This window comes from Manis pentadactyla, chromosome 1 (genome assembly GCF_030020395.1).
Source record: "Manis pentadactyla isolate mManPen7 chromosome 1, mManPen7.hap1, whole genome shotgun sequence".
Taxonomy (NCBI): Eukaryota; Metazoa; Chordata; class Mammalia; order Pholidota; family Manidae; genus Manis; species Manis pentadactyla.
The window spans coordinates 235,421,447-235,449,147 of record NC_080019.1 but is presented as its reverse complement, the minus strand read 5'-3'; the positions used below and the strand labels follow the sequence as shown (position 1 = coordinate 235,449,147).

The window sequence follows — 27,701 nt, the reverse complement described above, 5'->3', positions numbered from 1 at the left end:
AGAGCTCCAGCCAAGGCTCAGGCTTTAGGAGGTACCCACCTTACCCAGCCACCTCCCCAAAAAGCCCAGACTCTGAAGGGGACCCTCCCTGGGGGCAGCCACTGCCCCAGGCCCTGAAGCATCTTGGCAACTGCTCTGGTGCTGTCCACGTCGCTGACCGCAGCCCCACGTGGAGGGCCCAAGACAGAGGAGGGCAAGCAGCCTCTTCCTCCAGAGCTAGGGGAGGGGGCTGTCCCCCCTTCATGACTCACTCCAGACTGTGTGGGTTATTGCATTATGTTTGAAATTGCCATGGCAACCAGCTGGCAATCAAGGGTAATTGCGCTTGTCGCCAGGGCAACGGGGCAAAACCCACAGCAGCCACTCTTCGTGGTTGCCCTTGGGGTGCAGTAAAGGTCAGGCTAGACCAGGGCAAGGCCAGCCAAGGGGCTCTGGGGCCCTCCAGAGAGGAAAGGACTGCCAGGGCCCATGAGCTCCAGTGTGCGGAGGCAGGGTGTGCCTCGGGAGTGCCAGGGCCCGCACCCCTTACCCCTGCCCACACCACCCTGTACCTAAGACACGCCACAGCGCTCTAACAAGCAGAACCACAACTTTTATGCACTCACAGGCGGTACTTGTAGATGGCCCATGGGCCTCCTCCTCGTACTCATGGCGGCTGAGCCACAGGTTCTGGAAGGAGTCTGGGATGCCATGACGGAGCCTCCAAGCCAGGCGGCGATGGCACAGTGGGGGAGCCCAGCACAGTGGCCCTGGGACCCAGCTCCTGCCGCAGGCGCTCGGGAAAGCCAGTGAGCAGAGTGCTGCCACCGTCCAGCACCACACTGGCCAGCAGCAGCTCCTGCCGCTTGGCCTCCAGCTGGCTAACGCTGAGGAGGGCTAGCTGTGGGAGGCCGGGCTCGCTGAGGCCTATTAGACCGGGCTGGAAGAGGGCCTCGGGGCAGCAGGAGCGCTCAGAGCCCAGCGCGAAGACCTGCATGTCTGGCAGCACGACGCCCGCCCGGCCTGGGCCTGGGTGCAGGCTATCTCAGCTGTCATATCCCTGGCCACGTAGCAGCAGGCCTCTTTAATCTGGCTGACCAGCCCAGCCGTGGGTGGTGAGTGGCCACTTGCTAGCAACAGCTGAGTCAGGTATTTGGTGAGGTCGGCACCAGCCACATCCAACGGTCGGTGTCCAGTGGGGCCAGATCCCCAGTGAGGATGGGCGCCACGTAGGACTGCCCAGCACCAGCCCAGTGGTGCACCCCTAGGCACAGAGCGCCATCAGGGCCTGATGCACTGTCTGCACGGCCAGCATGGGGAAGCACTCAGAGTATCTCAGCTGCCTTTTCTCAGTTGGTGTGTGGCGAGGTGGGCACATTGGCCACTAGCACCGCCGACTCCTCAGGCTGCATGCCCAGCGTGCAGGAGAACAGGTGCTCCCATAGCTGCTCCAGTGCGTCCCAGTTGCAGACCATTCCTCGATCCAGCACCGAGTGGGAGCCCGCTCGGTCCTCAGGCATTGCGTACCTGGGCTGGCCCTGGGCTGGAGACTGCGGCAGCTGGACGCATGAGGGCACCACACTGAGGACATGGTCCTCTCCAGCCAGGCCACTTTTGGTGAAGCCTGTGCCTGTGTTGATCACCACAGCTGCCATGTCCTGGCGGGGGCCTGGTGGGGGGTGGCAGAGCTGTGGAGACCACACTGGCAGGGCGTCCATGGGCACCAGCTCATAGCAGGCCCCATGGAGCAGGCCAAGGTGCGTGACCACCGAAGAGTGTGTGAGGTCCTCAGCTGTCAGCTTGAACTGGGGCTCCTGGGGCTCAGTGCCCACCATGGCCACGGGCAGGACCTTGCAACCAGGGCCAGAGGTGGTGACTGTGATGAGAGAAAGCTACTCCTCCTGGGTCCCAGTGGAGCTGCCAGGTGGCCAGGACAAGAGCTGATGTGTGTTGGAGCCTCGGATAGCACCGATGTCCTCCTTTTCTCTGCCCACAGAGACACAGGTCTCCTCAGGGCCTAGGGGCACCTGAAGTACCCCCACATGGGTAGGCAGGCCCAAAGACTCACCTCCCTGGCACAGGGTGGAGGCCTGGCCAGGCCCCCTGCTGGGGGGCCCTCTTGAGAGGATGGCTCTTTGGAGATGGTGCATTCTTGGGCAAAGGGAGGCTGCCCAGTGAGAGAAAGTTGCCTCGTAAGAGGGGTCCCAGTGAGAGGGGACTGGCCAGGAAGAGGGTGCTGATTGGGGGACGGGGGCTGCTCAGCTAGAAGTGGCTGTCCAGAAAGGTGGGGCTGCCTGGCTATGGGGCACCGCTCGGCAGGGGGAGGCTGGCCAATTGGAAAGGGCTGTCCAGTGAAGGGATGTTGCGTGACTGAGGGAGGCCGACCACCCAGGGGTTCCTGCCCAGTGCCCCCAGCTTGAGAGCTGTCAGGGCAAGTGGTAATGCCTTCTTTCCTGCTGAGGCTGCCTCTGTCCTCCTGTGGCAGGGATCTGGGTGCCTCCTGGGTGAGGGCTGGTGAAACAGGGTCTGGGGGCTGCTCTGAGCTCGCCCACTGCAGTTTCATGGGCTGTACTGTGGAGGTGTCCTGCATGCTAGAGGGACCCAGCACGCAGATGGTGTGACCAGGTTCATTTGTTTCAGCATCAGGGTTGGACCAGCCAGGACTGTGGACATGGCTCAGTACCCCCTCTGTAAATTGGAGGAGCATCCCTAGTGGAACGGGCTCAGTGAGCACCCTCATTCTGGTGGGTGTCTCAGTACCGGGGGAGTCTCATGACTCCAGGTGGAGCCTGGCCTCCTTGGGAACCAGGGCCGCCTCTCTGTGGCTGCCAGATGAGAGGCTGGAGGGCACAGGGCTGGACAGCATGGGTGAGGTGGACCAAAAGCTGGAGTGATCGTTGTCAGGGGAGATGGGCATGGGCAGTGGCCAGGTGGACAGCATGTTTTCAGGGGCATAGATGGCTGGGTGGCAGGGCAGGAGACCCACCAGCGCCGCCCGTGAGCCCATGGGGTCCTGGCATAGCAGCCCCATCCTCGTGTTGCCCGTGGCCATATTGAACACCAGCACACGGTCTTCCCCAATGTCCTGGCGCCAGCAGGTAGGCGTGCGGGGGTGGGGTTCTGCATGGCATCCCTGGGAGATGGGCCCGAGTGTCGCCTGTGGCAGGTGACTTGGCAGTGGGACAGCGGTGCGGTGGAGCAGATGTTGCGAAGTCACTGGGGCGCTGCTGGTGTGGCTGAGAGCTGTGGAGCTCCTCGCCGCTCCTCTGGGACTTGGGGGTGCCTGGGGGGCGTGAGGCTTGTGTTGGGCTTCCTGGCCTGTAGGTATACACCAGGGGCCTCCCCGCTGGGTTCTCGGGCTGCTTGGCTAACACCTGCCCTCTGGTGCCCTTGAGCTCCTGGGCGTGGCCTGGGGACTCTTTCGCCAGGGGTGCTAGGGTGGGAGGCTCCTCCTGAGGACAGAAATTCACTTTGTCATGGCAGGAGGTGACCATTGGGCAGACTCCAAGAAGACTAACCGTCAGATGCCACACCTCCTGAGCTGGAGGTCTTGGGACAGGCCCTTGGTGATGGCAGAGGTATCAGCCAGGTGGCCAGGGCTGCAGGTGTAAGGTTCAAGTGCTGCTGGCTTTGGGGTTGCATCCGGAGCTGGACGTGAGCGCTTGGCCTGGTCCTGGTTGGACTGCAGCGGCCTCCACCCGGGAAAGGAGACAGGGTAGCCCTCGGCTCTTCCTGTTGCCTGAGGGGGCAGTCTGGCCAGGGCTGCAGTAGCCTTTGCCCCAGCCTATCAGGACCTTAGCAGGAGCCTTGCCATCCCCCACAACCAGCATCTGGAGCTGGAAGGGCCCACGCTGGGCCGTGTCACTGGTGCTGTCACTGTGCATGCACACAGGTGGGGCCAGGGTCCTATTCTCTGTGAGATGAGTTTGGGTTCCTGTGATGGGGCTTGAAAATGGGCTGGTGGAGAGCCTCAGGGCACCCTGGGCGGCTGGCTCACAGTCCCATTGGGAACTGGTCTCAGCAGGGCCCCGGAGTAGGTGATGAATGGGCTCTGCAGGGTGGGCCTGGGAGGCTGGGCCACCCGTACAATCAGTGATGGCCTCGGTGGATAATGACAACCCCTGGCTGAAGTATCCTGAGTTTGTCCTTGGTCCCTGGGACCCTCTGAGACCATCCCCCAGCTGCTGGCTACTGAGTGAGGGGTGGCCCTGGGGGTCCGATGGATCGGGGCCCCCACCTCAGTGGCTTCCATTGTCCTGTCCCGTGCCCTAGGTGCCCTGCCCCCAGTTTGTTGCCATAGCGACCCCACACATCACAGCCTCCAGTGGCGGGGGTGCCAGAGTGTGGGAAGCCAGGGGCCCCAGCCCCGTGAGGAATGGGGGCTTACCCAGGGATCCCAGGGAGACACAAAGGCCCAGGGACAGGGGTGGAAGCGCAGGAGCCCTCAGCCAGCATCCTCTTTCCTTGCCAGCCAGGTGCCCACTCTGACTAGGCCAGGCCTAGCATAAGGGCGGTGCCCAGGGTGGGGTGGCAGTGCCAGGCCAGGGGAGCAGGAGAGGCAGAGGAGACCCCAAGGAAGTCCTGGGTCCCCCATCTACCTCAGGTGCCAAACCTGGCTCTTCCTTTTCATTTCCATGGGAACTTGAGACATAAGCCCTGACCCAAGGGCATAGGTCCAAGTGTGTGACACAAGGCCCTTTGGAGGTGAAACCCCATTCGCCACTCAGACCCGGGAGGCAGAGGAAGGCGAGGGCCTGGCTCAGCCCCACGCTCCCCTCCGCCGCATTCCCTGGTCCTGCTCCAGGGACAGCATCTCCTTGGCAGTCTTTCTGCTCCAGATGGTTCTCCTCTGCCTGTGCCTCACAGAGCCCCCTCCCCAGAGCCACATGTCCTGGAAGCCCAGGACCAGTATCCCACAGAGGTGGGGATGTGGGCAACAGGCGGTGGTGGAGCCTTGCTCAGAATCCTCAAGTCAGAATGTTCTAGTTCTTGTCCCACTGTGCCAGCTTCACCTTGGCCTGAAGGGGGTGGGGGGCAGAACACTGGGCACAGGCTAGACCACAGTGGACCCAAAGCCAGTCAGGTGGCAATTATAGGACAGGTCACAGTGGTTACTGGGCCATCCACACAGGGGCCCAAGGGTGTGGCGGGTGCATGGGAACATGGGACACAGCTGTGTATACAAGGCAGATACGCTGGACACAGGACTTGGCCCAGTGTGGGCACACAGGAAATGTAAGCATCAGACCAAGTGGGCAGTTCTACCCTCTGCTTCTTAGGTGGGCCAACAGAGGGGCAGGGAGGAGTGGGGCCTGCCCGGCCCCCCAGCTCAGGCCCAGACGTGCCTGGCAGCTACAGAGGACAGGCCTAGGCGGTAGTGCGGGAAGCGCTCCCTGACACAGGCCTTGGTCTGGTGGTTCTGACCCAGGCCAGGCGCAGCTCCCCCAGCCCGTGAGCTCGGAGTGTCCTCTGTCCTTCCCTCTTCCTTCTGGCCTCAGTCTTCCTGCCCAGGACAGAGGTGTGCAGAGAACACAGTTATGGGCATGTCCTCTGAAGCAGTGTGTTTTCACAGAGGTTAAAAATAGTGCTTACAGTTGGCTGTGGGGTGTGAAGCCACGTGACCAGGGACCAAGGCTGGCCCCGCGCTGCCTCTGTGCCTTCCCTGCCCAGCCGCATCTCAGCCCCCTGGACCCCGCCCCTTCCCTGATGCGGCCTCCAGGTAACGACGGGGTGATGTCTGTGCGCACAGCTGCCCAGGAAGCGCACACACTACGGCCCAGGAAGGCAGCAGAGCCAGAGTCTGCAGCCTGCACGTGTGGATACACACACACACACACACACACACTTGCTGAATGCTATTAACTTCTGAGTTAATCTGGCCTCACACACACACACACACACACACACACACACACACACACACACACACACACACACACTTGCTGAATGCTATTAACTTCTGAGTTAATCTGGCCTCACACACACACACACACACACACACACACACACACACACACACACACACACTTGCTGAATGCTATTAACTTCTGAGTTAATCTGGCCTCACACACACACACACACACACACACACACACACACACACTTGCTGAATGCTATTAACTTCTGAGTTAATCTGGCCTCAAGCAAACTTCTTCCCCCAGGACACAGAGGTTAGAAGCAGCGTCTGGTGCCTGTGCAGCTGGGGAGGTGTAGAGGGAGGCCCCGAGAGAACCCTGCCTGAGCACGCAGCCCCCGCACCTCCTGTGGGGTGAGGCGTGATCCTCATTTTCAGGGCGGGGGCACCAAGAGCCGGTGGCCCTAAGTATCCTGGGGCGGGGCGGGGCTGGCTGAAGGGTGTTGCCACGAAGGAAGGCCTGAGCTGGACAGTCTAGAGGGAGTAGGCCTTCCCACCTGTGCAGCCACACCTCGAAAGCAGTAAGAACACGAGCAATAGTGATGGGCCTTCCTGTGCCCGGCAGTGCCAGCTCGCAGAACCAGCCTCACAGCAATTCGCTGAGCCAGCACTGGCACCCTCACTTAACAGGTCAGGCAGCCAAGGCCAGAGAGGAGAGACAATTCCAAGGTCCCAGCTGGAGAGTAAGAGAACCAGAATGCGGAGGCAGGCCTCCAGGCCGCAGACCCACGCTCCAGGAGCGGGGGCCACACGCAGCGCACGAGCACAGGCCCTGCTGGAAGGGAGCCACACACCTCTCTTCAGAGGGCCACCGTCCCAAGCCCCCACCCATGCCGTGTCCCACTGGGGCCTGCTCCTCCTCCCAAGAACTTAGCAGGTGGCTCAGGCCCAGGCAGGGGCATCTCCCCACTGGCACCGCAAGCCGGTGCCCTTCCAGGAGCCTGGCTGTGCTGAGTAGGGGACGGTCACACAGCCTATGCAACCAGGCCAAGTCCTCTGTGCTCGGAATTCTTGGCTGACCTGGGCCCAGCCCATCTCCTCCAGCTGAGGGCAGGGGCAGCAGGGCAGCTGGGGAGGCTGGGGCACTGCCACTGTGCCCCTCCCCCTCTGTGTTTTTAAATAGTCTCTCGCCAGGAAGAAGGGCACCAATTCTATTTCTGATTCTGGGACGTGAGGAGGGCCAACATGTTGCCATGGCAAACTGGAGAGCCCCTCCCGAGGCTGCGCCCACTCCCCAGGCCGAGGGCTTTCTGGGCTGGAGGGGCTCAGTCTGTGGGTGAGGCTGGACACGGGTGCTCTGTGAGGGCAGGTCCCTGCGTGGCCGCCCCTGCCGGACTGGTCCTGTCTGGGCAGGCTTGGGGGAAGACCCCGGGCTCCACAGACAGGCTCAGACTTCAGGACGTGGGGAGAGGCACAGTACTCTGAGAGGTCCTTCTTCCCTGCAGGTCAGGCTGGAGTCCTCCCACCCAGGAGGCCTCGAGGACGGTGGGCAGGAAGGGCGTCAAGAGGAGGCCCAGAGGCCCCATCCTCCCGGGCGCGCAGTGACCAGCTGCGGCTGCCAGCCCCGCTTCTCTGAAGCTCACGGGGCTCGGCCCCACCTTCCCAGGAGGCGGCTCTGCCAAGTCCCTGGCCCGGCTCTCCCCCAGTCTGCCTGCCTTCCCCTCCCCATGCCCAAGGGAAGAGTCTGGACATCTCCAAAGATCTAGGATCACAAGGACCTTCAGAGGGCCCCCAGCGGGGGCAACCCCTTGGTGACAAGTGAAAAGCAAAGCGGCTCCCAGAGGCCCATCCCTGCCTAGTGTCTGGGGCCACTCGCCAGCCCACTGCCCCAGGGGCCACCGATGGCCAGCACCTACATGTGGCAGAGGCGTGCCAGACAGGAGCACAACCCAGGCAAGGGCAGGCTTCTGAGGACACCCAAGAGGACCTCGCGCTCCAAGCCTCTCGGGTGCTGGTGGGAAATCGAGGCCCCCGAGGAGGAAGGGTGCCCTCTGTTGTCCCCCAGCTCCACCTGGGGCTCTGCCTGTGTTTTCCCCTCCTGACCCTCTTCCCTGGAGCTATTCAAGGACCTGTGATGTCCTGCTTCCTGAAGTCCCTCCCGGCCAGGGTGCACCCATCCATGGAGGCGACACCATGTTTTGAAGGACCTGGCACCTCCTCCCTCCTGCCCCCCGGCCCCAGAGGAAGACAGCCAAGGGCAGAGAACCCCAGCTAGGAGGTGAAGGGAGGCAATCCCTCCTAACCCAGGCTGTGGAAGGCAGAACCCCAGAGCGCATGAGGACGTGGCTCTGGGGCCCTAAGGCAGAGGGAAATTTAAATAACAGATGTTTAAACAACCTTCCCTGCAAACCTCAGCGCAGTGACCCCTCTGCTGTGATGTGTTACAGCTTAAAATAGCCCACAATGAACCGCTCCGAGCTCCAATTGACTCAAGCTTACGTAACTCTGCGTGAAAGATGGCCAGCCGTGGCAGCCTGCAGGGCGGGCAAGGGTACAGCACCCTGATGCTGCCACAGCAGGGGGAGGGCAGGGGCGAGCCCCTCACCCCCTTGGAGCAGTCCCTGCCCAGGAGCCCCCCGAGGTGGGGCAGAGAAATGCTGAGAGTAGCATAAAGGACTCAACAGGGTACTCGACCGCCAAGCCGGGACCTCCACCAAGCCCGAAGATGGGGTGTGAGGAGAGCTTCCCTCCCCTGGGTCCCTGGAGGCCCCAGGCCCCATGGTCTGAGACCAGGGCAGGAGCCCCTGTGGGCCCAGGTGCCAGGGCTTTCCCTCAGAGAGGCCCCCAGCTTGGAGGAACAGCCGGGCAGGACGGTCGCCTGGCTGGAGCTGCCGCCTCCCCGGCCCAGGACCTCAACCACTCCTCTGGGGCCTTCCAGTCTCCTAGCCCCAGCTGTGCCGGGGGGGCCTGCGGCATGAGGGAGGGAGCGCCGGCTTCGGAGCTGATTGGACCCCGCCGCTTTGGGTCCCCTGCTCTCCCTGATGCATTCCAGACCCCAGGGGCCCAGTCTGGGACTTGCCACAGTGTGCGGGCGGCTAAACCAACGGGAAAGGGCGCAGACAGGGACGAGGCGAGGCTGCCCTGGCATCGGGGGCCTCCGGTGCTCTCTCTGCCTCTGCAGAGCCCCAGGGGCTCAGCCACTTCTCTCAGCTCCCGTCACCTCAAATGGGGGCTCAGAACAGGAACCACCATGGGCCCGGCCCTGGGCTTCCACAGAGCAGCAGGGGACTGAGGGCCAAGGGCAGGCTGTCAGGGCCACTAGCCGGCCTGGCCCTGCGATCTTACCCAGGAGGGCGAACTTGTTTGTGTTGCTGCTCTCCCCAGGGCGGCTCCCGCGAGGCTGGGTGCTGACAGCCTGGGACCAGGCGCAGAGGATGCCCAGGGCACTTAAGGAGCAGCAGGACACAGAGGCTTCGGGGGGCTCCACAGCAGGGCCGCCCTCCTCCGAGCGGGGCTGTGAAGTCCCGCCTCAGACGGGCTGATGGGAAAGGGCTGCAGGGGAAGCCACTGTTTCAGAGGGTATCCAGGGGTGTTGGCAGCAAGTGGCTGGGATCAGCTGCCACACCTCTGGTCTGCCACCTGCTGGGTGCCTGCTGCCTAGCTTTGGGCCAAGGCCTCCCACCAGGGGAGGCCTGCGCATGGAGGCTGCGCTCCAGGCCGCCATCCTCAGGTGGGCAGCACCAGGCTGGCCAGGGACCTCCGCAGCCACACGCGGGCCTGGCAGCACCAGGCTTTCCTGGCACCTTTGCTCACTGGGTTAAAACCCCCGACTAGAACAAACCCTGAAGGGTGGACAGGGAGACTGAGGCCCAGCTGGCCCCACTGTGCCAGATGGGAGTGAGCCTCCCACCCGCCAGGAGTACCCTTGTCCCACAGCCCACCCCACCCAGCACTGGCAGCCCTGCTCTCTCCTGCAGGGGAAGGGAGGTAATTCAGGGCCTCACAGGCTGCAGTGAGGGAGTGGCTGGTGAGGACACTGTCCCAGGAAGGCCCCAAGGTTTTGAATATCTGCAGCCCTCAGTGGTGACCCCCCAGAGGGCCTTTGGGTCCCTGGGAAAAGTCCCTACAAGGCTGGAACTGAGGCATTGGGACCTCAGCCCAGACTCACGGTCCCTTTCAAAGCAGGTCAGTCTACCCTGTGCATGCCCTGCAGGTGCCAGACGACAGTGCCACCGATGGGCAGTCAGGAGGGTGTGAGTCATCTGCTGCTCCCCTGCGGGCCTCCCTCCAGCCTTTACTGGCACCTGTTGGCCCCCAGCCCACTGGGCCGCGGTGAAGGGAGGTGAGGCAGAGGCACTGGTGCCTGCCCTCCACAGCTCCTGGTGGGAGAGCTGGACCTCCGAAGCCTTGGGAGAGACCTCTGCTCGCCTCTCCCACCCCACTGGCAGGCCCAGGCCCACCATGAGCACCAGCAACCTTCCTCTCCGCTGGTCCCCCACCATACCCGAGACACTGGCAAGGCCCAGCTGGGGAAAAGGCAGCCCAGCCTCCAGCAACACAGGAAGCCACTCAACGCCTCCTGGTTCCCCCACCCGCCTGACGGCCTAGGACCAGCCCTGCTCCCTGGTGGCCCCATCAAGAATTTGAACCCCTGAAGCCATTCCAGGTCCTGACACTCCAGGGTGGACTTGTGACTCTCAGGAGGCTCTGGGAACAGAGATCAGACCTCGGGGGCTGCAGCACGGGCACCAGGGCGTAGCTGTGCCACAATCCAGGAGCCCAGGCACCTGCTTAACTGGGCCCCTCCCTGCAGAACCCAGAGACAGGGTCAAAGCCCCACAGCCTGGCCCCCAGGAAAGCGGACACCCCATGAGCTCTGCTCCACCTCCTGTCTCTGGGACCCCTCTCCTCACTAAGCCCCCCTTGTCCAGAGACCCCCCATCTCTTGAGCCAGGTGAGCCAGTGGTCCAGGAGTGCAGAGGTTCAAGGGGAAGGAACTTTAGGCCAGCTCCAGAGAGGCCCCTGGGCCTTCTCCTCTCTCCCTACCAGGGCTTGGGACTCTGGGTGGCCCTTAGATCCGGGATGAGGTTGGGACACGGGGACGGCAAGTTGGAGGGATGGACAGAGTCTTTTCCAACTGATTTGGGGACCACAGCTGTGGGGGTTCCGGGTCATTCCATGCACCTCTCTCCTAGCCGCAGGGGTGGCAGAACCGATTCCCCACACACAGACAAGAGGCCTCCTGCTGAGCATGTGCGACGACAACCTGCCGAGCCTGCCCTGAGCAGGCGCTAGATGTGCGGCAGCAGGCAGTCTGTCTCTACCTTCCCAGCTCCCAGGCCCCTGACCTCCGGACACCCGCACTTGAGCAGAAGAGGCCCCTTTCAAGCCTTCCTGTCTGTCCTCAGGCTCCCGGTGGCTGGGTTCCCTCACGCCTGGGGGGGCAGGGAGGGCAGCAGAACGGGCAGAGAACAGCCGGGCAGCTCCAGTCCCCAGGAAGCCCCCACTCGGCTTACCAGGGAGCTCTTGCCCAAACAAGGCAGAGGGCTGTCACAGGAGGGAGCCTGCTCCCCAAAGGGTAGGCTGGCACCTCCCAACTGGTGGGAGAGGGGCCCAGGGGGTCCTGAGCAAGAGAGAGGAGCCACCACATGCGTGTCCTGGGCCCAGTCACTCCGGCTCCCCCGCTGCGCACACCAGCAGGGCCCAGCCGCCCAGCATCGAGGGTGTGGTGTGGGGCAGTGCCGGAAGGAGGCTGTTCGCCCTGTCCCTGTCCGGGGGGCCCGTCCCTCTCTAGTGGCTATTGTACAGTGACCTAGACAAGTATAAATAGCCTGGGCAGTCGGCACCTTGGAGCTGGCGCCCCGAAAGTGCAGTTGCTGGCTCGTCTCCACCCAGACTGCGAGGGCAGTTCTGCTGGAGATCAGGAGAGGGGACGAACTTCCCCGACCGGAGAGTGGAGTGCGGACGGGTGGGCGAGGCCAGCTGTGGGGCTGCGGGTGGCGGGGGTTGCCCTGAGAGGGCTTAGGGCCTGGGCCCTGGGAGAGCCGCCTGGCTTCTGTGTGCCTGGGACACAACCAGCCCCCTGGCTTCCCAGGGCCTGGAACCTCGATCTGGGCTTGCCCTTCCTGGTCTCTGGAGCCTCCCCACCGCCCCAACGCCTCTCCAGCCTCAGGGTCTTTGCACGTGCTGCTCATTCTGCTGAAAACTCTCTCCTCCAACCCGCTCTGGCAGCTCCCACCAGACAGGGTCTCCACAGAAATGTCTCCTCCTGTGAAGGCTCCCCTTACCCTTCTGAGCATCTCTCTACCAAACTGGTCCTCCACTCCCTTAAAGCAGCTTTTTTCCCTCACATATTTACCACGATTTGTACTTAAATATTCACCTGTTCATTTACTGGTTCCAGGGCCAGTGTCTGTTCACAGTGGGATCCCTGTGTCCAGTGGGCAGAGCACCGAGAGGTGCTCCCCAAATACTCTTTACATCGAGGACTGTCCTTGGAGGCCCCCTCTGTGCAGGGCACTGCTCCCCTCCCACGGGTCCTGGAGGATAAGGGGCAGGGATGGGGCAGAGGCCAGTTTGGGGCAACTCCTGGCTTTCATGCAGTCCGGCCACCAGCACCTGCAAGGGCTGAAGTCACGTGGGCCGCGGTGGCTCTGAGAGGGGCCTGGGCCGCCCCGGGCTCCTGCACTCGGGTGTGGGCAGGGACGGCTGGAGGGGCATGTTCACCTCGTCTAAGGCACCAGGGCCCAGGTTCACGTAGGCCCTGGGCAGCTGCACGTAGTGGTCCCCGCACAGTGCAGTGGCCACATGCTCCACTTCCCCAGCCAGCACTCTGAAGGTGGGTCGCACCGCAGGGTCCTCGGCCCAGCAGCGCCGCATCACCGCATACCTGCAAGGAAGGCGACGTCAGGGGCGGGGCACACTCCCACCCACAGGCTCTGCGCTGCCCACCCACTGTTGACCCCCTAGCAGCCCCTACGGGGTAAGGACAGGGACAGGGACAGGGCCTAGCTCTGCCCAGCCAGGGCCTTCTTCTTGCTATCGTGCCTGCTGCTCCAGTACCGCCTCCTGCCCAGGTAAAGGTCCGGTTGTCTCCGAGGTTAAGACCTCGGGCTCCTGTGCCCTGTGACCTTGGGCAAGTCCCTCAGCCTCTCTGCTTCCGGCTCCTCCTCCGACATGTGGGAGGATGCGTGTGAAGTGCTTAGCTTAGGGACCAGCTCAGGCATCATGGTTATCATCACGCATCTTCCAGGAGGGAAGCCCAGGGCCAGTGAAATGGGGACTGAAGTCCGGAGACGCGGACGTGGGGGGCAGCTGCAGGGGTGTGTGGTCCCAAGCAGAGTCCTTTGGCTTGCCTGGGGGTCCTAACTCATGCCCCTTTGTCATGGGAATGTCACCCTTGCCTTAAATGGCTCTCTAAATCCTGCACACCATAAACTCATATATTCTCAGAGTCATGGAGGGTGCTACTGTTTTCGTCCACCTTGCAGGTGAGGAGGCAGAGGCCCAGAGAGGAGGAGGACTTGCCCCAGGGGAGTGGATGCAGTGGCGTGTCTCCCAGACCCTCGGCATCCCCCCAGGAGTCACCCCGGCAGACGAGAACTGCCTCCAACAGCTCACTCTCCCCAGGGACAGTTGTGACCCGTGACTGCATAAGGTCTGGTGCAAAGGCCTGGCCCCTCTGTCCCAATTTCAGAGAACTGTGAAGGGCCACCGGGGGCGGGGGGCTGTGACATGGCAGCCCACCTTCTCTACAGCCCTGCATCCCCAGCCCCGATCTGCCAGTATCCCCTGCACAAAACTCTCCATCTCGGTGCTGGTCTCTGGGAGGCTGACTGGAGGCAGACAGCCAGTGAGGTTCACCTCCCTCCTTGCCAACCAGATGCATTAGTGAAGTGAACCAGCAAGACCAAACCCAAGGTCAGCAGGGCTGGAGGGAGCAGAGAAAAGAGTCCGCCACTGTCACCTGTGAGCTGGTTCCTCCGGCCTAACCCCAGAGGCCAGGGCACAGCCGGGACCCAGTGCTCCAGCTGGCACTGCCCACAGGGTGTCTGAAGGTATAGCCAGTGGAACAGACCTGGTCTGGAGACGTGGGGGACCAGCGTGGGGGCTGATGGGTGCTTTCTTTGAGGTTAAGGGAGTGGAAAGATGGGAAACAGGCCCCCCTTGGTGGGTGGGGGGAGGAGAGCTGGGAAATTGAATCACTGGGCTCCACCTGACTCTGCCTGGGGATGCCATCGCCATGGCGACCGGCCATCTCTCTCTCTCTCTCTCTCTCCCCCCACCCCCCACAGCCCAGCACCCAGCCCCGAGTGGGGGCAGAACTAGTCCACGGATGGGGAAACTGCGGCCAAGAGAGGGTCCCTTTGCAGGCCAGAGGGCCAGGGAACAGTCTCCTGGGTTCCCCGTCGCTGAGGCCCAGCCAGTGGGCAGCCACCCACCAGAACTCACAGAGAATCGGGGCAGTACTCAGGCTGGGGCAGGCGGCGACCCTGGGCCAGGAAGTGAGCGAGGTCAAAAGGGTCGACGTGGGGGTATGGTGGGGCACCCCGTGTCAGCAGCTCCCAGAGCAGCACACCAAATGACCACTGTGGGAGGCAGAAGGTGGGAGGACTCAGCTCTTGCCCCAGGTTTTGGGGCAGGGGAGCCCCAGGTCCTCTAGCTCGCAAATAGAGCCCACCCCTCAGTCCCACATGAGGCCTGCCGCCGGCCTCCCTTGGGACTGCGGGCTGGCGCGGGGCCGTGGCAGAAGTCACATTGCATCTCATACCTGCCCAGAGCCTGCAGGGGCTGTGGGGGTGCCTGGTTTTGGGATTGCTGGGCTCGGACCCTCAGCTGAGGCCGAATGGGCAAGGCTGAGCATTCTCCGGGACACGAGGCCCTGCGGGCAGGCGGGGGCCTCACCACGTCGGACTTGGTGGTAAACCTGTAGGTCTGCAGGCTCTCCAGCGCCATCCATTTGACAGGCAGGCGAGCGTGGCGGTGCTGGCGGACGCTGTAGTATTCTTTGTCCAGGATGTCGCGGGCCAGGCCGAAGTCAGCCACCTTGACTGTGAATGACTCATCCAGCCTGGCCGTGGGGGATCACACTCAGCACCGGCCTCACCAGGCCCTGGACACACCTGTTCCAGGCCTTCACAGGGTCCAGAGCCACGGCGTTTGGCCTAAGCCCGCACGGGGCAGACAGGGGAAGCGAGGCCCAGAGGGGGAAGCTCAGGGCCCCTCCCTGGGGTGCCTTTAGGCACACCCTGCTGCTGTGTCCCCCTCCCCAGTTGCTCAGGTTCCTCACATGCAGTTCCGAGCAGCCAGGTCCCTGTGGACAAACTTCTGTTCAGCCAGGTACTCCATGCCGCGGGCTACCTGCAGACCGAAGCTCACGAGGTCCTTCACCGTGGGGTTCTGTGAGCACAGGTAGGTGGGTAGTGGGTAGGCGGGGGCACAGCAGCTCTGGCCCCAGCTGCTGCCCCAGGCCCCGGCCCAGGGCCCCCGAGCACTGACCCGCTGGGGTGAGCGGATGAAATGCAGCAGGTCTCCGTGGCGCATATAGGGCAGCAGCACAAGGGGCAGCCCTTCAGGGGGCAGCACAATACCGACGAGGGCCAGCACGTTTGGGTGACGCAGACCGCGCATGAGCAGCCCCTCACGCAGGAAGGCCTCCACCTCCTGCAGCTCCGTGATGCCTGCAGAGAGCACAGGTCAGGCCCAGGGCAGGGCGCCCCTCTCCCAGGGTCCGCCAGGGAGGTGGAGGAGCAAAGTCTCCCGTTCAGGGCCCCTCAGCGCTGCCCGGGGGGGTGAGCACCTCAGCCCCACTCACGACTCAGTGACTTGATGGCACAGTGGATTCGGTTCTGAGCCTCATCTGTGTATTCTCCGTGGTAGACAACCCCAAAGTGGCCTGGGAAGGGGGAGATGGAGAGAGGGGTCCCAGTGCCCGGGTCTGGCACCGTACCCTCTCACTGGCCACCAGACTTGAGAGCACCGACTGGCCAGGCTGACACAGACAGCAAGCAGCTCCCTGCATGACCGCAGAGCCTGCAGCCCTTGTGCCACTTAACCTGCAGCAGGGCCCACAGAGCTTATTCCTAGGTCACAGATGAGCAGACGGAGGAAGCAGGTGTCACACGGTATGCCCAGGTCATAGGCCGGGGAGAAGGCCAGAGCAGGGTGCTGCCCAACAGTCCCCCGAGCCTTGTTCCGTCTGTTCCAACTCCACCGGTGCCCCAGCCCCGCCCGCCTCCCCTCACACCTTTGCCAATGACTTGGTCGCTGTGGGTCACGACTCGTTCGTGGGAAATCAGCACGTCCTTGACCTCAGCCAGGAGTGCAGGGTCCAGGTCCCCAAGCTGGGTGGACTCAGTCTGCAGCAGCGGGACACAGGCCCCGTCCCCACTGTCTGAGCAGCATGCTTTGTGGCCCCGAGGGGTGGAATCCGGCCCGTCAGTGCCAGGCACTGCGGTGGAGAAGGAGTTAGGAGCTTGTGCGGCAGAGGGTACGGCCCCAGCTTCCGGCACCTCCACCAGCTCACCAAAGCCTCCTCTGTAGTCAGAGCCTGAGCCCAGGACAGGCAGGGGCACAGCTCCCGTCAGCTCCAACGACGCCAGGTGCTCAGGGTTCAGGGGAAGGGCTGTGGAAAGACACCTGCTGGTGGTCTGCCTCTCCAAGCTCCTAGAGGCCAGCCCATACCCAGGCAGATGCCCACAGCCTGGGCAGAGAGAGGCTATGGGAACCCAAGATGCCACCATCGGGCGGTAGGGGCTGAGTCAGGAGGGGGTGGCGACCTCACCCAGCTGCTTCCTCCGCCGGGAGTTGAGGATCAGCACGGCGGCCAGTATAGCCACAAGCAACAGCAGGGACAGCAGGACGCCCAGGAGTGTCTTCTGCGGGACCCCCTCGGAGCCCAGCCGTGCCACCCTGCCCAGCAAGTGACATCCACCATCCACACAGACCTGTGGGCAGGTGGCGGCTCAGGCCCAGCCTGCAGGCCGTGCCCCACATCTCCCAGGGAGGCCAGCGGAGCTGCCTACCTGCAGCACAGCGCCGTCCGTGCCAAGCTGCAGGGAGGCAGACAGGGGGCAGACGACCACATCCCCCCGGAGCTCGTGCTGGCAGCTCTCACCACCCACGGTCACGTTCACATCCACGCAGTCAGCCACAGCGCCCAGCCCGATGTACTGCAGAGACAGCCGTGAGGACTGGCCATGCCCTCTCTCCTTCTAGCAGGCCTCAGCCCTAACCCTTCAGCATCCCCGCCCCCCAACCCTTACTCACCTCGAACTTAATGGCATTCTCTTCAGGCTTCAGGGGGGCCAGGTCAGTGCTGGGTGGGTGGGGTGGGGGCAGGAAGCGAAAGCCCGGCAGCGTGAAGCCAGCTGCTCCATCCCCCCAGGCACTCAGGTTCCCCGTCACCCACCCCTGGGGGCCTCGCACCACGTATTCAGGCAGGCGGCACTGAAGCTGCTCCGGGAGCTGCTCCGTACACTGTGGGGCCCACAAGAGGGCAGTTAGCCAGGCAGCCCACACACGGCCACCCCAGGCCCCTCCGCCCAGCCTGAGAGGGCTGGGACTCAGGGCACTGAGCCAGCCCTCTTTCCTTCTGGCAGCGCCCACGTGCCCGCTCACCCTGCTTTCCACTGCCCGGAGCCCGTCATGGAAGGACAGATTGAGGTACCACACTGACGTCAGATGCAGGCCACGGATGGTGACATGGGAGCCTCTGTGGAGGAAGGCAGGGGTGGGCTCAGGGTGCTCTGAGGCCGGCGCCCTCGCTCCTAGGAGACCAGGATGAGCAAGGCAGTGACACTCACGTGTAGCCACAGTTGGGGCTGATGCCCAGCACAACCGGGTCCTCTCGGTAGTGGAAGGTCCAGGAGCCAGGCACCATGGCGCCCCCTACCTGCAGGTGAATGGGAACACTGGCCGGAGCTGCCCCAGGCGGTGTGGTACAGAAAAGCTGTCCGTCGCTGACCCTGCTGAAAGTGGGGGAGGGATTGGGCTCGGGGTCCCCCCAATGTGATGGCCAGGCTTACCTCCTCCAGGGGTCTCACAAGCCCTCCCAGTTCCTGTTGGTCATCTCCCCAACCTGCCCATGCCCTGTGGGACTTCTGAAGCTAGAGAGCGCCCGGTGAGGCCTCCAAGAAGGCGAGAGAGCGCAGGTTCCCTGCAGCCCCGGCTGGAGCCACATACTCTGTGATGGGTGCCCTTGCCATCCCCAGGATGCCTCTGGGCTGGAGCCTGCAGCAGACCCATTCTCCTGGACCTGACCCCTCCACTGAGCGTGTGACTGGCCCTCCTCCCTCAGCCCTGAAAAAATCCAAGCCCCACTGGTGAGGCCCCTCGTGGGGCCCTGCAGCCCCCTGGCACTGCTTGGTACTTACCCCTGCAGCCTGCACTCAGTCCCATTGACCAGCACAGTCCGGTTGTTGCCTACAGCCAGGCCCTGGCCTTCCAGGGTGAGGCGAGTGCCCCCTGCCCGTGGGCCAAAGAGGGGTTGTACTGCGGTCAGCCTGGGCTCCTGGAAAGGGGTGGCAGTGGCTCAGCCTGGAGTAGGAAGCCTTCCCGTCAAGCCGTTCCCACCCATATTGTCCTTCTGGCCAGGGGCACAGACAAGGCCAGGGCCTCACCATGAAAGAGAAGCCTTGCTGTATGGAGATGCCATCTACCCTGAAGTGCTTGCCTGGGGGCATGTTGGTCACGATGAGACTGATGTTGGCGGGCCCGGCTGTCTGGGCATCCTGGGGCTCCAGCTCACATTCAAGCTCCTCTACATAGTCCTTCCGGGGCATGGGGCTGGGGACCCAGGGGAGCCCAAGATCAACCAGGGGCCACCCAGGCCTGCCTGCATGCCAGCCACAGCTCACAGATCTCTGGGCCTGTGGTGGGCATCTCTCCGGCATGCCTTCCTCCGGGACAGGCAGCATCTGGGGGGACAGGCACTAACCTTGCCCGGTCCAGGCCTCAGCAGAGGGGTAGGGCATATGCCAGCTCAGGAGGGACAGAGATGTCTCCCCGGACACAGGGCAACCAGAGCCCCTGCAGCCTGCAGCCGCCCTCACCCCTGCTGAGTGGGAGGGGCCGCTTGGCTGCCCCCACGAGGAACAGAGGGCAGGGACCGGGTTGTACCTGATGTTGGAGCTGTCCTTGCGCAGCAGTTGGCAGGGACTTTGGCCCACAGTGACCCGGTGAGTGCCCTCGGGGACCAGACCGTCGGGGTGCAGGTAGAAGTTAGAGCCGCACAGGGTCAGCCTCGTGCTGCCCCTTAGAGGTCCGCTGGTGGGGTAGAACTGAGAGGAGCAGGTAGCTGAGTCCCTCCATGGGCCAGAGTCTTGCCCTGCCCACTTTCCCCGCAGCGTTCTGCCCCACGCCTTGCCGGCCCCTCTCCCCAGGCATTCTAGGCCTCTGGCCGGCCCTCGCTTGAACACAGTTCTGCCTCCAGGTCTTCACATGTGTCATCTCCTCTGCTGAGAATGCCCTCTTTGTGCATCCTGAGGACATCCCAGGCCTGAGCAAGATCATGGTCAAGACCTGCTGACCACACCCAGCCTGCCTGTCCCACCCTCACCGGTGCCCTGCCCAGGCAAGCCGTACCTTGGTAAACTCAGGGGGGCAGTGGTCCTGCTGCCAGGAACCAGGACACTCCTTCTGCCGGCCACACATGTCCCCACACCAGCCACAGCCCATGAAATGCTGTGCCCGTAGACAACGCTCACAGGTGAGGAAGTGGCGGCAGCCAGGGCCCTGGATAGGTACCTGGAAGACCTTGGAGGGGCAGACAGGTGGCTCAGGGTAGATGTAGGGGGGACTAAGCCCCCAGGATCCCCTGGTCCTAACATAGATCACAGTGGTGGGACCTGTGTGTCAGCGCCTCCATGGACTGCATGGGGAGGCTATGCTCCCACAGTCCTGGCCCCAGGCCCAGGCCACCTTACCTGGTCCCCAGAGGCAAAGAGCAGGTGGTCCCCAAGGCGACGGACATCCCGTTGCACAGGCTGCCCATTGCTGCCCAGTGAGAAGTTGGACACATACAGCAAGTAGTTGAGAGACCGGGCCACCTCCACCTGGGACAGGTCAGCTGTGAGCAAAATGGAGCTAGGGCCAGGGGGACAAGAGGCGGTGGAGGCGAGGGACCTACCTGCAGGATGCGGCCATCGGCCGTGCCCATGTGGGCCACCGTGACATTGCCAAGGCGTGTCACGTGCAGTGCAGTGACCTGCACTGCCTCTAGCCGCCCGTTGAATAGGTCCACACGTGAGAGGCTGCTGCTGACCAGCAGAGGGAAGTGGCGGCAGCTTGCGTTGGGGCTGGGGCCCTCCAGGCCAGGCTGCGGAGGGCCAAGGCAGGATCAGTGCTCACCCCACACACTGGCCCCTCGAGGCCTGTCAGTGACCACAACAGCCCAAACTCCTGCCTCTCACCTGGCCTAGCTGGACAAGGCCCCAGGCCTGCCAGTCAGTGGGGCTCTCCGGCTGTAGCAAGGCCCAGGCGGGAAGGCCCAGGTGGGCTCCTCCTATACCTCACCGGACCCTGCCACATCAACTCTGATAGGGTTAGGGTTTTGCAGACCAACCCCATTCTGTCCTCACAACCGCCCTCCCCACAACCATTGTACATAAAGAAACAGGCTCAGAGAGGCTTGGTAACCTGTTGGAGGCCTTATAGCCTCTCAGGAGAGGAGCCAGGTCTGCGGTCTGAGCTCTTGACCAGAGTCCTCCCCCACCCACCCCTAGTTGTGCCTCCACTTCAGCAGAAGGGCTCCCTTCTTTGGGCTGAACCCCGAGGCTAAGCGCTCAGTATCCCACTGGTAACATACTCCTTCTCCCTGAGGCTCCACAGGGTCTCCCCTCACCTCCAGGTTGCTCTCTGCACCTCCTTCAATTACAAAAGGGATAAACCAAGGCCGGAGGCCCAGGTGCTAGGCTAGGCCCCAGGGGCCTGGAGTCTTTAACTCTACCCTGTTCTTAACAGGAGGGTGCTTGGGGGAGTGTACTCAGTGGCCCAAGGCAGGGCTGTGAAAACTTCTGGGAAATCAGGAAGCCAGGGTATGAATGCAAGGTGCAAAGGAGCTGAGTGCAAAGGGCAGGCAGGCCTCAGTTGCCCTGGTGCTTGGGACCCTCTGTTGCTAGCCCTGAAGCACGCCTCAAGGCTGGAGCCTCTGAGGCCCTGTCAGACCAAGTCTGTAGTGTCCTCAGACCTCAGCACTCCTCAGGAGGCCTGGAGATGAGAGCAGGCACAGGGCTGGGCCCAGAAACTCCACACCCTCTGGGGCTCTGGCTTGGGTGGGTGGGAACTGGGACTCTGTCCTCACTTGAAGAGGGAAAGGGGTTGGGCTCCAGCCAGAAACCAGCCAGGTGTTTCAGCATGACTCAGTGACAGGTGGGGCTGAGGGATGGAAAAGAGGCCCTACCAGAGTCAGAGCCACTCCTTGCCTGCTTGCCCCTGGGCTCCAGGGCCTGTCTAGAGGCCTGGCTCCTGAGAACATGTGTGTCCAATTCCCCCCAAAGGGGGTCACTGCCCAAGACTCAAACCCTACCTGATCCCGTGGTGGGCATGTCCCTGCTCCAAGCCCCTCAGGCTTCCTAAGGCCAGCCACAGTGAGCACCCTGTGGGCGTCCCCTCGGAGACTGTGGGCAAACACTGAGCAGGCTGGTCCACATCCTCCCAGGGGCCCAGACAGCCTGCGGGCAGGTCTGGAGATTAGTCCCCCTAGCGCCTGGCACTGCCAGGTTGTGCCTGGTGTCTTCCGACCCACTGACCATTAGCTAAGCTGGGGAGAGGTTCTGGCTCCGCAGAGTGAAGGAGAGGTGGACAGGCAGGGCTGCCCGGGCTATGCACGGGGGTGCCTGGGGAATGGGCTGCCCAAGGGAAGGGGGATCCCGCACCCCTCCCCGTGTGTGTGCAGGTTCTCCTCCCACCTCTGGGCCATCAGTAGGGTTAGAGAGGAGTCAGTGGAGGATGTCGCAGCAGGGCCACAGGCAGCCAGTGACTGAGAGCAGTGACCGTGGGCCAGCTCGCTGGGAGCTCCCGTCCAATGTTGTCGACCTCATTTCCTTGTTCAGTCTCTTGTAATCTAGGGTGGGACTGGCTTCAAGGGATCTGGTTGGGGTTTCATCCTTATTTTGGGGAATGTCCTGCTGTCTCTGCTCCAGCTCCCTGGCCCCACAGCTGGACAGAATCTGGGTGGCGCAGGCTGAGAGACCTGCCTTGGGCGAGGAGGGGGACCAGGGCAAGGCCCCACCTGCAGGGGAAGGAGGTCTGGGACTCCGTGGTGGACCAGCTCCAGTCCCTCCTAAGCCTTCACAAATCCCCACGTGTTTATAGTTGCACAGGACTGGGCTGAGCCTCCTGGGATCCGCTGGAGCCAAGCGGCCCTCCCACATGCCGCAGGTCCCCCCAGTCACACCGTGGAGATCAGGGATGCGTGTGTCAGTGAAGCTCAAGCCATGCGGCTCCCTGACAAGCCCCCACACTGCCAGGGCCCAGGAGGCTCACTGGCTGGGAGTGGGCGACAGCACCTTCTCTGACAACTGCCCCACCCTCTTTGGAAAACAGAACTGATCAAAGGCTCCCGTAGGGAAAGTGAAACCATTGGTGAGCAGCTGGGTCTGGGCGAACCCCTGGGCACCTGCCTGTGTGGGGGGCAGGTAGGAGGGAATGCCCATCTGTCCACTACAGTGTGGCAGTATGTCTGGAGAGGGACACTTCTGATGCAACCCAGTTCTCACATAACCAGGGAAACTTCCTAAACATTCAGAGGCTGTGATGGGAAAGAGGTGAAAGAGCAAAATGGGCCGCCTGGTGGGAGCTGGGCCTCCAAGTACAGCCTTGGCAGGGCCGGTTCCCTCGCATAATGGCAACCAGCACCCAGGGGAACTGGGTGGAAGGGAGAACCTCCCCTCCCACGCCCGCCTCTGCCTCAGGACCCTCTCAGCCTGGCAGGGAAGCAGCCTGGATTCTGCCACATTCCACTGCTTTCTGCTCACCGGGTTGGGACAAAAGCTGTGCTCCTGGAAGAAGTCGAGGCCTCGCCGCAGGCCCGGGGGCACCGGCGGGTCGCAACAGCGCTCCTCACCCTGCTCGATGACAGTGTCCAGCAGCTTGACGGGGAAGGCGCAGACGACAGAGTGGGGGCCCGCCGCTGTGCCGCTCTCTCTGCTGGCTTCGAAGGCCCCGAACAGCACGTCCTGGCCCTCGGCGATGCTCAGCTCCGCGGCCAGCCCCGCGCCCACCGGGGCCGCGTGGGCCGCGCGCAGCACGGGATAGGGCTGCCCGCCCTCGTGGGCCCCGCGCCGCCGGCGTTTGGGCTCAAAGCGGCAGTCGAGGACCAGCTCGCGGTAGTCGGCCAGCCCCGCGTCGGTGGCGCTGAGCCGGGCCAGGCGTGTGTGCGGGGCGCCGGGGGCGTCCACGAGGGCCGGCTGCACCGCCAGGAGGTACACGAAGGCTCCGGCCTGGAAGCTGTACACGTACTTGATGCGGTAGGACGCCAGGAGCGCGGGCCGCACCGACAGCGAGGCGAAGCCGGCCGCGAAGCCCGAGGCGTCGGCCTTGAGGCGCCGGACCGACACCGAACCGGGGCTGAAGGTCGCAGCCGCCGCCGCGTCCAGCGAGGAGGCCGAGTACAGGTAGGAGGCGTGTCCCTGCTCGACCACCGTCACCAGGGTGCCCAGAGGGCTGGCCACGCAGTCGGGGCAGTAGTCGGGCCGGTTGCCGTGCGCCGAGAAGAGGCAGGCCGGCGGCGCCAGGCGCACTGCAGGTCCGCGGGGCTCCAGCTCGTGCAGGAAGCAGCGGCCGTGCAGGCTGGAGCCACAGCTGATGAGCGCGGGCAGCGCCGGCTCCAGCGCCAGCACCAGCGCGTCCGTGTCCCCCGCAGGCCCGTGGGGGCCCGGGCCGCAGGCCGCACAGGTCTGGCAGCGAGGGTCCCCGGCAGGGCCGGTGGTCAGGCTCTCGACGGGCTGCAGGCTGGCGCCGAGCACGTGCAGGCGGTTGCGCGTGCCCACGAACACGGCGCTCCCGTCGCCGCCGCCCTCGTAGGTGGCCACGGCCTGCACCGGGCTGCCGGCCGAGAAGCTGGGCAGCGCGTACTGCACGTCAAAGTCGCGGGAGGCGGCGTAGGGGATGCGCGGGCACTGCCAGGACTCCGTCGCGGCGGCCACGGCGAGCAGCACGAGCAGCGGCGGCGCCGACGGCTCCATTGGGGCCCGCGCCCGAAGCCGGTCCCCGGGGCCCGCAGGCCGCCTCCCGCCCGCCCCGCCCTCGGGCCAAGCACCGGGCGCGCCGCACACCCGGCGGGGAGCCAAGAGGCCGTCCTCCCTGCCGCCCAGCCGCGGCCCGGACTGGCGCGGGGAGCGAGAGGGCGGCCCAGCCCCGCCGCCCCGCCCCCGGAAGCCCGCCCGGCCCCTTCTCTGGGGCACCGTCCCGGGAGGCCTGCGCGCGGGCGCGGGGGGGTGCGGAGCAGGTCTGAGCCGCCCCATCCCACCCCCACCACAGCCTGGGCCACGACGAGGGGGCGGCCGCCTGGGTGACTCTGTCTTTGGGGCCTGTATACAGCAGCACCCTCAGATGCAGGCACGGGCAGGGCCAGGGGGACCCACCGTGAGAAAACAAGAGTCCGGGAGCGTGCGGACGAGGAGGGGAGATGTTTGGGGACCCCAGGACTGGCGCCCCTGCTGTGGGCAGGGGTCTGCCCTGGGCCGCCGGGGACAGGATGGTGTCCGGGGCAGAAGGAGTTATAAGATGGGGCCGGCCCTTCTGGCTGCACAGTAGTCGGAGGAGAGGCAGCTGATGGGGAGGCCAGGCCCGGCTCTGGCCCCACCAACTGCCTCAGAAGGTAGAGGCTGCAGAACGGGGGTAATACCCACGCAGTGCTGTCCTTCCGTTCTGCCTCTGCCCCAGGGCCCCGGGTCGGGGGAAACGGGCCTTGGCTCTCTGGGCACCGCTAAACTGCTGTCAGCCATGCTGGGCCTCAGAGTCCCTGACCCTGAATGGGGATGTAGTTGTAACTAGGTGGCTGCCTGGCCTTCTCTCTCCAGGCTGTGACATGTGGAGGGCGGGAATAGGGGACGCAACCTATCTGCTCTTGCCCTCTCTCATCTGGACTTCAGTGGCTGCTCCTGGGTAACTGGTGCCCCCTAACACCTAGGGGTGCCCTGGGGGGCATCCTCAGCCTGATAGCCCCTTTAGCCAGGTGGGCGTGGACCCTGAAGGAAGGGAAGCCTCACAGGAGAGCTCTGGGCTGAGGGCGGAGGGACTGTACCATGGGACTCGTGGCTCTGGGGGACAAGGAGGTGCGGGACAGAGGAGTCCTCAGCCCAACAGGGTTCAGCCTGGCCCTGGGAGCTGTATCTCCCCTATTGCCCCACCCAGCCTGTGCTCTTTGTTCCTCCTTCCTGGGGCACCACTTTCCCATCCTCCTCCTCTCGCAGCTTACACGGCACCTCCCCCAGGAAGCCTTTCCGCCCCGGGTGGTGCCAGGTCCATTCCATGGGTCCCACAGGCCCTGGCTACACCCACCCCAGCACGGTGCCCTCTGGATCCCTGACACCGCTTCCCCATGCCTTGCACTGGACACCCTCCCCTTGCAGACTGGTGCCCCTCAAGCACCTGGCGACTGGGAGAGGAAACAGCAGGGGGACGGCCACACCCAGCACTGGGTGCACGCCCTGCCAGAGGCCATGTGAGAGGCACTCCCTTCTCTAACAGGAATTGGCCCGGAAATGAACGAACCCATCAACATTGTGTCACAGACCCTGTGTTCCACAGTCACCCTGTCTGAAGACATGCAGGACGAAACTGAAACAATGTCTGCTCGGCACCAAGTCAGGGGTTCTCCCACCTGCCTCTGGACGTCCAGAGAGACGTCTGGGGGCTGGGAGGAGCTCCTAGATCACCAGGCCACCAGTTTAGGGGGTCAATGGTTGGTTCTCTGCTGCCACCATGTGGCCGCACTGTTGGACACCCCCTCCACCCGCTGGCATCCCCTCGTGGGCAGCCTTGGTCCTTGACAGCAGGCATCCACGGGAGTGCCCCTTCCTCCCCTCTGCTGGCTCTGCGGAGGTTGGCTAAGGGGGCCTCGCACCGTCCAGCCCAAGCGCTGCCCCCAGGTGAACTCATGAGGCCCGGCCCATATTGGGTTAGGACCTGCCTGCCTGCCTGGTGTGTCACCTAATTTGTCCTCTTTGGACTCACTGCCCGCAAACACCACTCCAGAGAACTAGTGGCAGCCTCTTTCTCCACTCCAGAGGCCACCTGAGTGGCAGCTGGGGGCTCTCGCTAACCACAATATGGCCACATCACTTTGCACATTCAATGGCTGTTCACCAACAGACCTTAACCTGGAGGTCCAGATCCCTGGCCCTGGAGACTCCTGCGCTTCCTCATAGGCCAGTCCCTCAGGTTCCTTACCTGGACCTTCCCTTTGCACATGATGGTTCCTTCACTAGGAATACCTTCCTTATTTGCCTGGCATGCCTTCCTCGATCCCCAAGCAGATAAACCCCCCATCCTAGGTACACATGTGCATCTAATTGTGAACATCCTTCCCACCACTGCTCAGAACTGCGGAGAAGCTGAGAGACACAGGGCTCACAGTGGCTGACGGGGCATCTAGGGGCTGACTGCTGACCAGAACACCACAAACAAGCAGGGGCAGCCGCCCTGGCATCAGCCTGGCCCCCAAGGCAGTGGCTTGGTATCCTGCTAAGGAGCAAGGGGAGGAACCGAAGCAGGAAACAGGCAGAAGAGACCCAGGGCACGTGCACAGTGGACAGGACCCAGCCAGACTGTGCCTGCTCCCAGGGCCTGTCGGGTCTGAGCAGGCAGCCTGCTGCCATTCCCAGCCTGATGAGATCCAGGCAGGGGCCAAGGGCAGGGCCTATGCTTCCATTTCCTGGGACAGAAAGCAGAACCACTCCAGTGCACCCTTGGCCCACACCATCTACTAGACACACCCGTTCGCCCACATTGGTTAGTTTTAGTGGCAGAGACTCTTGGCCCAGCTCAGAGACTGCATGATGGTGATTCACTCCACAGTCTGAAGACTGTGTTCAGCAGACACTCCTCTCCCACAAACACTTTCTAGGTCTTTTGACCTCCCCGCACCCCCGCCCAGCCAATGAGATGGTTATGCTGAGGCAGAACTGGGAGGGCAGCCCCAGGAAGGGCAGAGGCTTTCTGCACTGTGCCTTGGGCTCCGCTCAGAGGGGCTGGGCCCTCACTGCCTGGCCTCCTGGGAATATTCACAGGACCCCCATAGGCTGGGCCATGCAGGGATCAGGGTGACTCAAGAGGGCCTGGGAGCATCAGCTCTTCTTAGGGTGGGGCTGCCCCTGCCCAACTGGTCAGCTGGGTCTTCTCTCGGGCTCTCCAGCTCGCTCCTGGGAGCCACCCTGGGGAAGGCTCCGGCTGTAGGGAGGGCAGCAGAGGCAGACAGCCCTTCAGGAGAAAGTCCAAGCTGGGACAATCTTCCCGGAGGCCTGCAGCCACAGTGAGGCTGGCCTCTGGAGCTGTCTGTGCTGGATGCTGGACCACTCACCAAGGGTCCCAGTTGTACTAGGGCTCAGCAGCCCCCAATCCCTGCTGCCCTGGGGCCGCCCCTATCTTACTCAGCTCAGCCCCTGCTGAACACAGCAGCCCATCAAGCAGAGCCACAGCCAGGGCCCCAGGGTGGGTGGGTGGTCCTTCAGGGCACAGCTGGGGGCCCCACCCAGGACTGAGAGGGAGGCCCCAGGGACTCAGGCTTAGTATGGGGGATGAGGCCAGAACACTTCACGTGTGGCAGCTTCTGAGCTGAATAAAAAACAGCACAGCCCGGGGCCCAACTTCAAGCATCTGTGGCCTGCTGCTGGGCAGGTGAGGGAGCGGCTCCCTTTGGCATGTG

At 63.6% G+C, this 27,701-nt stretch overlaps 1 protein-coding gene and 1 pseudogene across 4 annotated transcripts; both read right to left on the bottom strand.

Annotated features, from left to right (window-relative positions):
* Positions 1-601: 601 nt before the first annotated feature.
* On the bottom strand, positions 602-9,557 carry LOC118908408 (uncharacterized; annotated as a pseudogene).
* A 2,645-nt stretch (positions 9,558-12,202) lies between these two features.
* Positions 12,203-27,643, bottom strand: MST1R (macrophage stimulating 1 receptor). Of its 4 annotated transcripts, none has more exons than XM_036877854.2 (20): positions 22,810-27,643; positions 19,962-20,150; positions 19,759-19,887; positions 19,418-19,588; positions 18,953-19,113; positions 18,454-18,619; positions 18,208-18,344; positions 17,638-17,799; positions 17,453-17,546; positions 17,102-17,311; positions 16,858-17,004; positions 16,617-16,779; positions 16,359-16,457; positions 16,080-16,283; positions 15,648-15,728; positions 15,332-15,513; positions 15,123-15,232; positions 14,738-14,903; positions 14,285-14,421; positions 12,203-12,722 (listed from the first exon to the last, which is right to left on the bottom strand). In XM_036877854.2, exons 1-20 carry the CDS (start codon positions 24,295-24,297, stop codon positions 12,467-12,469), a joined length of 4,452 nt encoding a protein of 1,483 aa, XP_036733749.2. In that variant the 5' UTR covers positions 24,298-27,643; the 3' UTR covers positions 12,203-12,466. The 4 variants fall into 4 exon arrangements, 3 of the variants coding, with proteins under 3 accessions (XP_036733749.2, XP_036733748.2, XP_036733747.2); XM_036877853.2 differs by having other exon boundaries at positions 17,638-17,802; positions 22,810-24,312; XR_008992236.1 differs by having other exon boundaries at positions 12,525-12,722; positions 14,760-14,903; positions 17,638-17,802.
* Between the last annotated feature and the right edge of the window lie 58 nt (positions 27,644-27,701).

What these genes read in the sequence shown, in the direction of transcription:
- MST1R (XM_036877852.2), bottom strand. Translation starts at nt 24,297, where the DNA reads ATGGGGCGGCTCAGACCTGCTCCGCACCCCCCCGCGCCCGCGCGCAGG. An exon ending in CTGGCTGCTCGGAACTGCAT is followed by an intron (nt 14,904 to 15,122) that starts GTGAGGAACCTG and finishes CCCCACGGCCAG; the next exon opens with GCTGGATGAGTCATTCACAG. An exon ending in TTACCACCAAGTCCGACGTG is followed by an intron (nt 14,422 to 14,737) that starts GTGAGGCCCCCG and finishes TGCCTCCCACAG; the next exon opens with TGGTCATTTGGTGTGCTGCT.